This window comes from Giraffa tippelskirchi, chromosome 5 (genome assembly GCF_054371585.1).
Source record: "Giraffa tippelskirchi isolate mGirTip1 chromosome 5, T2T-mGirTip1v1.2.pri, whole genome shotgun sequence".
Lineage (NCBI taxonomy): Eukaryota > Metazoa > Chordata > Mammalia > Artiodactyla > Giraffidae > Giraffa > Giraffa tippelskirchi.
In genome coordinates, this window is record NC_137279.1 from 100,075,773 (window position 1) to 100,088,076 (window position 12,304).

General features: G+C 39.0%; 1 protein-coding gene across 12 annotated transcripts in view; it reads right to left on the reverse strand.

Annotated features, from left to right (window-relative positions):
• The window catches only part of GPHRA (golgi pH regulator A), a 48,914-nt gene that overhangs the window by 9,148 nt on the left and 27,462 nt on the right, over positions 1-12,304 (reverse strand). For all 12 annotated transcript variants that reach the window (XM_081495157.1, XM_081495150.1, XM_081495161.1 and 9 more), the window contains 3 exons: positions 10,644-10,753; positions 8,358-8,446; positions 7,100-7,192 (listed from right to left, as the gene is read on the reverse strand). In XM_081495157.1, the coding sequence (XP_081351283.1) occupies positions 7,100-7,192; positions 8,358-8,446; positions 10,644-10,753 (292 nt within the window). The remainder of the gene's footprint in view (positions 1-7,099; positions 7,193-8,357; positions 8,447-10,643; positions 10,754-12,304) is intronic.

Here is a 12,304-nt window from a genome sequence, read left to right on the forward strand (position 1 = left end):
ACTGAGTCCACACATCCTCGAGCCTGTGCTCTGCAACAAGTGAAGCCACCACAACGAGAAGACTGTGCACTGCAACAACAGAGTAGCCCTGCTCGCGGCAACTAGAGAAAAGCCTGCACAGCAATGAAGACCCAGCACAGTCCCCAAAACAAACTTATACATGAATGCTCAACAGCATTATTTATAGTGGCCAAAACTGTCACAGTAAAACAACTCAAATGTTCATCAACTAATGAGTGGATAATTTAAATTAATGTGGTATATCCATATAATGGAATAAATATTATTCGATCATAAAAAGCAATGAAATATTTATTGATAGAGGCTACAATATAGATAAACCTTGAAAACATTATGTTAGGAAGCCAACCACAAAGATCACATCGCATGACTCCATTTAATAAAGTTATTAATATATTTATATATTAACATTCAATTATAGAATCTAACTATATATCACACTCATTAATTTATTAATATATTAATATTCCATGCAAACCCTTCTACTAATTGGAAAAGAAAGAAATACTTCTCAACTTATTCTCTAAGGTTAGACACCTAAACCAAAGACATTAACAAGCAAACTACACTCTGACATTCTTCATAAACATAGATGCAAAAATTCTTTAACAAACCATTAGTAAATTAAATCTAACAAAACATTAAAAGGATAATACACCTGGCCAAGTAAGGTTTACTCTGGGAATGTGAGGTCAGTTTAATGTTCAAGAATTAATTTTACTGTATTAGCTGAATAAAAAAGAAAAACCATATGATCATCTCCATAGACGCAGAAGTGACAAACTCACACATGCTTTCATGATTAAAAACACTTAAGAAACTATTAATAAAAGAAAATTCCTCAATCTGATAAAGTGCATCTAGCAAAAACCAACAGCTAACACCATACTTAATGGTGTAAGACTGGATGCTTTTCCCCTAAGATCAGGGTGACCGTTTTACTTAATTCTGTTACTGGAGGATTTGGTCAGTGCAATAAGGATTGAAGAGGAGGAGAAAATAGGATGGAATTGTCTATGTAGGAAATCCTATGAAATTTATAAAAAGTTTCTAGAAACAATAAGAGAGTTTAGCAAGGTATCAGAATACAAGATCAATATACAAGAATCGATTGTTTATCTATATACTATTAACACTTGAAAATGAAAATTATAAAAACATTGTCATTTATAATAGCATCTAAAAATTAAATACTTAGATAAATCTGAGAAAGATGAGGAAGATCTGTACACCAAAAACTATAAAACACTGCTGAGAAAAACTAGAAAATCTAAATAAATGAAGAGCTGTACCACGTTCATGGATTGGAAGACATATTGATGAAGACAGTGTGGTACTGGCAGAAGTAAATCTATAAGATACATATAAATCTCAATAGAAAAAAAGAGAACAGAAACAGACCCATATACATAAGGTCAATTAGTTTTTGACAAAATTGCAAAATTGCCTCGGTGGAGAAAGGATACTCTTTTCAATGAATAGTGCTAGAACACCTGGACATCTATGTGAAAAAAGTGAACTTGGATTCATACTCCAATATCATATTAGAAATTTAACTTAAGATGGATCACCAACCTAAATGTAAAACCTAAAACTATAAAATTTCTATTTTATATTTTTCATATTAAGAAAACATATGAATAAAAATCTTTGTGACCCCAGGTTAGACAAAGATTTCTTAGATACAACACAAAAGCATAATCTATAATAAAAAAAGGATAAATTGGACATCATCGAAATTAAGACCTTTTGATTTTTGAAGGATACTGCTAACAGAAGGAAAAGCCAAGTCACTGATGGGAGAAAATATTTTAAAATCACATATTTGATAAAAGGTTACCAGAATATACTAAAAAACTCTCAGCCCAATAAAAAGACAACAATCAACCTAATTAAAAAATAGGCTCTCCAGGTGGCCCAATAGTAAAGAATCTGCCTGCCAATGCCGGAGATGTGGGTTTGATCCCTGGGTCGGGAAGATTCCCTGGAGGAGGAAATGGCACTCCACTCCAGTATTCTTGCCTGGAAAATTCTATGGGCAGAGGAGCCTGGCAGTCTACAGTCCATGCGGCTGCAAAGAGTCAGACATGACTGAACGACTGAGCACAATTAAAAAACTGGCAAAAAATCTGAATCGATACATCACCAGAGAGGATATTCAGTTCAGTTCAGTCGCTCAGTCATGTCCGACTCTTTGTGACCCCATGAATCGCAGCACGCCAGGCCTCCCTGTCCATCACCAACTCCCTGAGTCCACCCAAATGCATGCCCATCGAGTCGGTGATGCCATCCAGCCATCTCATCCTCTGTTGTCCCATTCTCCTCCTGCCCCCAATCCTTCCCAGCATTAGGGTCTTTTACAATGAGTCAAATCTTCAGATGAGGTGGCCAAAGTATTGGGGTTTCAGCTTCAACATCAGTCCTTCCAATGAACACCCAGGACTCACCTCCTTTAGGATGGACTGGTTGGATCTCCTTGTAGTCCAAGGGATGCTCCAGAGTCTTCTCCTACACCACAGTTCAAAAGCATCAATTCTTCGGCGCTCAGCTTTCTTCACCATCCAACTCTCACATCCATACATGACTACTGGAAAAACCATAGCCTTGCTTACATGGACCTTTGTTGGCAAAGTAATGTCTCTGCTTTTAAATATGCTATCTAGGTTGGCCATAACCTTCCTTCCAAGGAGTAAGTGTCTTTTGATTACATGGCTGCAATTACCATCTGTGGTGATTTTGGAGCCCAAAAAATAAAGTCTGACACTGTTTCCACTGTTTCCCCATCTATTTGCCATGAAGTGATGGGACTAGATGCCATGATCTTAGTTTTCTGAATGTTGAGCTTTAAGCCAACTTTTTCACTCTCCTCTTTCACCTTCATCAAGAGGCTCTTTAGTTCTTCTTCACTTTCTGCCATAAGGGTGGTGTCATCTGCATATCTGAGGTTATTGATATTTCTCCCAGCAATCTTGATTCCAGCTTGTGTTTCTTCCAGCCCAGCATTTCTCATGATGTACTCTGCATATAAGTTAAATAAGCAGGGTGACAATATACAGCCTTGACGTACTCCTTTTCCTATTTGGAACCAGTCTGTCGTTCCATGTCCAGTTCTAACTGATGCTTCCTGATCTGCATAGAGGTTTCTCAAGAGACAGGTCAGATGGTCTGGTATTCCCATCTCTTAAAGAATTTTCCACAGTTTATTGTGATCTACATAGTCAAAGGCTTTGGCATAGTCAATAAAGCAGAAATAGATGTTTTTCTGGAACTCTCTTGCTTTTTTGATGATCTGGTGGATGTTGGCAATTTGATCTCTGGTTCCTCTGCCTTTTCTAAAATCAGCTTGAACATCTAGAAGTTCATGGTTCACGTACTGCTGAAGCCTGGCTTGGAGAATTTTGAGCATTACTGTACTAGTGTGTGAGATGAGTGCAATTGTACGGTAGTTTGAGCATTCTTTGGCATTGCCTTTCTTTGGGATTGGAACGAAAACTGACCTTTTCCAGTCCTGTGGCCACTGCTGAGTTTTCCAGATTTGCTGGCATATTGAGTGCAGCACCTTCACAGCATCATCTTTCAGGATTTGAAATAGCTCAACTGGAATTCCATCACCTCTACTAGCTTTGTTCGTACGTCGATATTCTAGGAATCAGCGAACTAAGATGGACTGGAATGGGTGAATTTAACTCAAATGACCATTATATCTACTACTGTGGGCAAGAATCCCTTAGAAGAAATGGAGTAGCCATCATGGTCAACAAAAGAGTCTGAAATGCAGTACTTGGATGCAATCTCAAAAATGACAGAATGATCTCTGTTCGTTTCCAAGGCAAACCATTCAATATCACGGTAATCCAAGTCTATGCCCCAACCAGTAACACTGAAGAAGCTGAAGTTGAACAGTTCTATGAAGACTTACAAGACCTTTTAGAACTAACACCCAAAAAAGATGTGCTTTTCATTAGAGGAGACTGGAATGCAAAAGTAGGAAGTCAGTAAAAACCTGGTGTAACAGGCAAATTTGGCCTTGGAGTACAGAATGAAGCAGGGCAAAGGCTAATCGAGTTTTGCCAAGAGAACGCTTTGGTCAGAGCAAACACCCTCTTCCAACAACACAAGAGAAGACTCTACACATGGACATCATCAGATGGTCAACATCGAAATCAGACTGATTATATTCTTTGCAGCCAAAGATGGAGAAGCTCTATACAGTCAGCAAAAACAAGACCAGGAGCGGACTGTGGCTCAGATCATGAACTCCTTATTGCCAGATTCAGACTTAAATTGAAGAAAGTAGGGAAAACAACTAGACCATTCAGGTATGACCTAAATCAAATCCCTTATGATTATACAGTGGAAGTGACAAATAGATTTAAGGGACTAGATCTGATAGACAGAGTGCCTGATGAACTATGGACAGAGGTTCGTGACATTGTACAGGAGACAGGGAACAAGACCATCCCCACGGAAAAGAAATGCAAAAAAGCAAAATGGCTGTCTGAGGAGGCCTTAAAGACAGCTGGGAAGAGAAGAGAAGCGAAAAGCAAAGGAGAAAAGGAAAGATATTCCCATCTGAATGCAAAGTTCCAAAGAATAGCAAGGAGAGATAAGAAAGCCTTCCTCAACGATCAATGCAAAGAAATAGAGGAAAACAACAGAATGGGAAAGACTAGAGATCTCTTCAAGAAAATCAGATATACCAAGGGAACATTTCATGCAAAGATGGGCTCGATAAAGAACAGAAATGGTATGGACCTAACAGAAGCAGAAGATATTAAGAAGAGGTGGCAAGAATACACAGAAGAATTGTACAAAAAAGATCTTCATGACCCAGATAATCACAATGGTGTGATCACTCACCTAGAGAGGATATACAGGTGGCAAAAAAGCACATAAAAGTTGTTCAACATCATTAGGCATTAGGAAAATACAAATTAAAATGATTTAGTACCACCTCGTATCTATTAAAACATTTAAGATGTAAAAGACTGACTACACAGTGTTAGCAAGGATGTGGAATAACTGAAACTCTCAAATACTGCAGGTAGGAATGTAAAATGGTATAACCTCTTTGGAAAAGTTTGGCCATTTCATCAAAAGTTAAACATATGTCTGCCATATGATCCAGCCATTCTACACACAAATGCTTTCTCCCAAGAGAAAAGAGAACACATGTCCAAACACAGACTTGTACACAAATATTCACAGCAACTTTATTTGTAATATTCCCAAACGGGAAACAAACAAATATTGATCAGCAGGTGAACAGATAAAACAAATTGTGGTGCATCCATACAGTGGAATACTACAAAGTATAGAGAGACAAAGGGGCCTGAGGAAACATTTGGAAGTGATGCATGGGTATGTTCTCTATGTTGACTGGGTGATGGCCGTTGCACAGGTATACACATATATCAAAACTTACCAAATTGTGTATGTTAAATATGTACAGTTTACTGAATGTCAATCACATCACAATAAAGCTGTTAAAAAATGTTACACTCTCCTAAAGGCTGCATCTCAGGGAAAAAACCTTTAGTAGCTTAATAATCTGAATACTTAATAACTGAATACACTATCTTCATTTATCCTCTCCCACTGAAGAAGTCAAGATTTAAAAATGTCATCTGATGGAGATTCCTTAAAAAACTGGGAATAGAACTGCCATATGACCCAGCAATCCCACTGCTGGGCATACACACCGAGGAAACCAGAATTGAAAGAGACGCATGTACCCCAATGTTCATTGCAGCACTGTTTACAATAGCCAGGACATGGAAGCAACCTAGATGTCCATCAGCAGACGAATGGATAAGGAAGCTGTGGTACATATACACAATGGAATATTACTCAGCCATTAAAAAAATACATTTGAATCGGTTCTATTGAGATGGATGAAACTGGAGCCCATTATACAGAGTGAAGTAAGTCAGAAAGAAAAACACCAATACAGTATACTAATGCATATATATGGAATTTGAAAGACGGTAACGATAACCCTATATGCAAGACAGAATAAGAGACACAGATGCATAGAACAGTCTTATGGACTCTGAGGGAGAAGGTGAGGGTGGGACGTTCTGGGAGAATAGCATTGAAACATGTATATCATCATATGTGAAACAGAACACCATTCTATGTTCGATGCATGGGACAGATGCTCAGGGCCGGGGCAATGGGATGACCCAGAGGGATGGGATGGGGAGGGAGGTGGGTGGGGGGTCCAGGAAGGGGAACACATGTAAACCCATGGCTGATTCATGTCAATGTATGGCAAAAACTATTACAATATTGTGGAGTAATTGGCTCCCAACTAAAATAAATTAATTTATTTAAAAAAAAAATAAAAATGTCATCTGAATGGGTATTAACATCAATTTTTTATAACATTTAGATCTGTTAAATCTAGATTCCTCCATTCATCTACACTGATGAAAATTAACTAACAAGCTGACAAAGCTCCTCTTTGTGCAAGCACAGCCTCAGTGGGAAAGTCATCAAACCAGAAAGTCAAATCAGCCTTTTTTATAATCACACTGAAATCCATTAATACCTGCAGATGGGTCACAAGTGAAGAGAAATAAAGCAGTGCATAAAATGCACATAAAGAATAGAGCGGGAGGGCAAGCCACAAAAGAGTAAGAGCTGGAAGCACAGAAGATGAATTTATCTGTAGGAATATGTTTTAGAATTTACTTTTTTGGGTATATACAGATTATTAAAAAGGACAGGTGGTTTCTATTCTGAGCTGAAGGTTGGAGTCGTGTTACATACAGTCATGTACTCATGGGTAATATGAAGAGTAGGGTGTAAAACAGGAAACTTCTATATAGTCACTTCATATATTTCACAACCTAAGAACTTACTAATAATTTCTGACAGAAGAAAAATGCAACCTCCCTTTTCTAGGTGACCCAAAAAGAAGAGGGGGAAGAGGCTCAGATATGTGAAAGATGACAAGCTCTACTGATGCAGTTGGATTTGGAATTTAGTTCACAGCCTCAACCAAACCCAATTTTCTCTCTGCCATGACTAGAGAAAATTATCTAAACCCCGACAATTAAAAAAATATACTTACCATGAAAATTTTCCAAACACAGTAAATAGAGAAGAAGTAACCCAGAAAATTAAAGTATTTCCCTTTGAAAGTTTTGGAGTATTCTATTCTCTCCTGAGGGAGAACAAACACAAAACATGGTTAGCCTTAGCAAAATGTCTATTTACATTCTACAAAAATATATCTGCCTCTATGAATCACTGTTCAGGCTAAGGATTAAAACCACACACGATAATAATAACAATATTAAAATAATAATAAGAGTAGTGGGAAAATTTATTGAATGATTACTTTAAACCAAAAATTAGGATAAACACCTTACATGCAGTATATACTTTAATCTTCATAACAACTCTTATGAGATATGTCCTTTTTAATTTTACAGATGAGAAAATGAAGGCTTAGAAAGGTTAAATAACTTGCTTAAGGACACACAGCTAGTGAGTAAGGGAAGTTAGGCTCAGGTCTGCCTGTCTCCAAAGCCTATGTTTATCTCTATCCTGTGCGGCTATTCCTGTGAAGTGATCCTCAAAAAGGATTAAAATAGTCTGAACAACCTTAAATAATAGATTTTGCACATTTAAATTATATTGCATTTTAGGTGTATATAGGAAAGTTTCTTCTTGTAGTTAAGTTCCTTCTTAATCTGGCTCCTTTAAAATAGAGCTAGACCACAGCAGGGGCTTCCCTAGTGGCCCAGTGGTATAGAATCCACCTGCCAGTGTAAGAGACTTGGGTTTGATCTCTGGGTCAGGAAGATACCCTGGAGAAGGAAATGGCAACCCAGTCCAGTATTCTTGCCTGGGAAATCCCATGCACAGAGGAGCCTGGCAGCCTATAGTCCATGGGATCACAAGAGTCAGACATGACTTAGGGACTAAACAATAACAATAGACCATGGCAGATGGATGTCTTACTGCTTTTACAATATTACTAACTTGCAAGAGAATAAAAAACAATCACAGGAGCTACCATAGAAGCCACCCTCTTGATCTTGGCCATCAGTAGGAAGTGATGTGTGCAACCTTCCTAGATGATTAAAAGCTTCTTCTGACTATTCCAATAATTTCCATTTTTGAGAGTGTTCCATTAAGGGTTTTGCTACTGGTAGGAGCAATGTCACAAAGAGTCCAGGTATCAATGCTTCATGACTGATACTGAAGCTACTGAGGTGCCTCTTACATGGCTTGGCCATAGAGGATGCTACAAAGCTTATTTAGTCTTGCTCTCTCTTCAATCACATTGGTAAAAACCATACTTCAGTTTCCTTACTCTGTACCTTGGTAGCATATAGATCAGCTGTTTCCAGAAAAAGTTGCCTGCTTAGTTCTTCCAAAGCATCCACTTCCTGTTGAATAAGAGTAAGATCTGGCACAAATGGGCATCAAGGTTTAAATCACACAGAAGTTTCAAGGAATAGCAATGAAGAAAGCACATGCTTTTGGTTTCTTCTATAGTGGGTCCTAGGAACTGCCCATATTTTCAATTTCCTGCTTCATAGCCAGCAGTACTATTTCAGAAGTATTTTTCCAATCTCAGACACAGGTGTATAAAAGCTTTACCATTAAGAGCATCGCCACCAAACATCTACCACTCAGTTTTACACTAGCTTGAAAGTGGCTCGGGTAGGTGGTTCTGTTTATTTTTGCTTTATCTAGTTAACTTAAATCAAATGTCATCTTTGAAATCTCAAAAAGTTTCATAGTAAGAGAAACACCTACAATATACAGCAAAATTTCCTCTTGAATTATCTTGAATAAATATGTTAGGAAAAGGGATCTAATGTTTACTGAGTTCTAATACAGGCTGGGATTTATAGACATTACCTTCTTCAGTTCTTTACAAATCTTATCTTCTATCATTCACAACAATCCCATGAGATAGGTGTCATTATCCATTTTTCAGATAAGGAAAATAAAGCTCAGAGAGTCAAATATCTTGCTCAAAGTCACACAGCTAATAGGCGTGGACGCAAAGTCAGAGCTGCCTTACTACAAGGTCTGCTCTTTCCATTACTCTGTGCCACCTTCCAAGAACTCAGTGAGGCTGTGTGATTATCCTCTCCATTTAGGAAAAGACTCAAGAGAGGTTAAATAATCCTGATACTTTTTTGACTTGGCTTAGTGTTGCTGCTGCTGCTACTGCTGCTAAGTCGCTTCAGTCGTGTCCGACTCTGTGCGACCCCATACATGGCAGCCCACCAGGCTCCCCCGTCCCTGGGATTCTCTAGGCAAGAACACTGGAGTGGGTTGCCATTTCCTTCTCCAATGCATGAAAGTGAAAAGTGAAAGTGAAGTCGCTCAGTCGTCTCCGACCCTTAGCGACCCCATGGACTGCAGCCCACCAGGCTCCTCCATCCATGGGATTTTCCAGGCAAGAGTACTGGAGTGGGGTGCCATTGCCTTCTCCATTAGTGTTGCTAAGATAGCTTAAATCTAAAGTTTGGCTTTTATGAATTTTTAAGTAATAAAAATAGTAAAAATAGCCCTTTCTAAAACAGAAGTTTAATTGGTTTTAATCCAAATCCTCCCTCCTCTCTGTGATTTTTCCCACTATTACCCAAATCAGCAAGTGCCCTTCAGCTCCCTCCTCAGTAGTGGGTGCTGTTGGCACAGTTCAGGTCACTGAATACCATGGTTCAGTTACATGTCTGGCTCCCCCATGATTAGACAGTAAGTTCCTTGAGGAGAGAGGCTATCTTCTGCTCATCAGTTTAGCACTCTGTCTGGAAATAGGAGACACGAAATAAATGTTTAAATAAATTTAAAGTCACCTTTTTCTCCCCCTCTCTCCTGTGGTCATCCCATTGTTTGTTCTAATTCCTACCTGCATTTCACACCAGAAAGGTATATCATAATTTATAGCAAGAACAGGTTACATTCTTTTCCTCCAATTGAGGCAAAAGGGAATTTGTTCTTCCTCAGGCCAGAGAAGGGAGGAATATGCATAAGCTATCTCACCTCTAGTCCCTCACGCCAAATTTTGGCTTGACAGCCTGGTAGCCACAAAGAGATGTAGTTACTCAATTTGGGAATTAGTTTAACACTGCAACCAGCTGGGCCAAGACAAATTCATTAACACAATCTCCTTGATTCTTTAAACCAAAAAGTTACTGGAGATAAAGAGCTGCTTAAAATTTGTTTCTAAAACTGCTTTAGAATTGGGCCCTTACAATCCATATACAAACCAGTCATTTTAGGGAGCCACTGTTCTGTGGTGGGTTTTTGGAGTTGGGAAATATAATAGTGTAGTGGAAAGAACTAAGGAGACCACAGTTCTGGTCTTACCTTTGCCACAAGCTACTGTGTGACTTAACTTCTCTGGGTCTATTTTCTCATCTGTAAAATGGAAAGACTGACTTGTTTGGATCCCTTCAGCTCAAAGACAATGGTTTTATTATTTTAGGATTATCTATGGCTTTCTATTTCCTAAGCCCAGTCCTGGCCAGGTGAACTCTGATGCAGTCAGGTATCTTAGAAGAGAATGTCCCTGTCCCAACACTACTTTTTATTCTGCCCTTGGTCCAGAGTTGAGAAAAAGAAACAAGCCAATGGATAAAGGATACTTTCACTTCCTGGTGCTGAAGTGGTAACGCTCTTTATCATCCCCCAGAATCCTGATGGTTTGTTATGCACCTCCCCCTTCTGGAACATAGTCCTCCGTGTCATTGCCATCCTGAAATAAAACAAAATGTAAAGACTTAGAGAACGAACTTATGGTTGCCAGGGGTGGGGAATGGTGGGGGGTAAGGATGGGGGAAAGGGATAGTTAGGGAGTTTGGGATGGACATGCTGCTGCTGCTGCTAAGTCGCTTCAGTCGTGTCCGACTCTGTGCGACCCCATAGACGGCAGCCCACCAGGCTCCACCATCCCTGGGATTCTCCAGGCCAAGAACACTGGAGTGGGTTGCCATTTCCGATGGACATGGACACACAGCTATAATTAAAATAGATAACCAACAAGGACCTACTGTTAAAAAAAGAAAATGTAAAACCTCAGCAAGGGAGCATGGACCCTCAAAGTCCATTCTTGTCCAGTCTCATAGCTTCTCCTTTCATTTGCTGAGCTGTTCAGGGAAGGACTGAATTCTGGAGTCCCACTTTTCTACTGCTTACAACTGAGGGAAAACTATACACTCCCAGAAGGAATGTGGAATAGGTGAAGGAGCACAGAATTGGAGTTGGCAATAAATCTGAAGACTGGATCTGCCACTTGCAAACTGTAAGGCTTTAGGGTTTTCATGTCCTCATCTCTGGATGATTATGAAGATCAATGAAACAATATATTTACTTATTACCATTATCATTTAAGAACAAAATAAAATAATAGCTAACATGCCTAGATAAAGGATCAGGTACAGGGTAGGAACTCAATAAATGTTTCTTTCCTTCCTTTTCAGAAGCTGACAAAAGAAAAAAAAAATCAGAAAATCACACAAACCTGGCCTCTTCTAAAGCATCATTCTCTCTCTAATGTCAATCTCTTCCTACTACTGAATAAATCAGTGGGACATTTGTCCCTCCTATCAGTTTATGGAAGGACCTACCACATCAGTGGTGGCTGCTGGCATGTTCCAGCCTATTACACCGATATTAAGAACAGGGTCCTTGTGAGGAAAAATAGACCATTTGTTCATAAATGGTTACTTGAAAGGTACAATAGGCCAAGGCCTAAGGGCTTAAAAAAAAACAAAACACAGGATGAGTTTAATAAAAGCAGATTTGTAGAACTAAAGAAAAATTTAACTCAATGTTAACCTCAAAAGGGTCACAAGAGATAGAAGTGGTAAGGATAAAGCAGCAGCACTGGTGTTCATGGTTAGGACCAATACAAATGGTACCAATGGTATCAAATACCATATGGTATTTCTGTAGGGTAAATTAAGCCATTGGCTAAAATAATAACAATAAAGAAGAATGCCCTGGTGGTTCAGTGGTTAAAAATCTGCTTGACAATGCAGGGGACATGGGTTTGATCACTGGTCTGGGGAGATTTCACATGCCTTGGGGCAACTAAGTCCATGTGCCACAACTACTAAAGCCCGTGTGCCCTAGAGCCAGCCCAGCCTCCACAAGAGAATCCACCGCAATGAGAAGCCTTTGCACCACAAAAAAGAGTGGCTCCTGCTCGCTGCAAGTAGAGTAAGCCCACACACAGCAACCAAAGACCCACTGCAACCAAAAATAAATAAATAAATAAAAATTTAAAAATAAACAAAAATTTTTA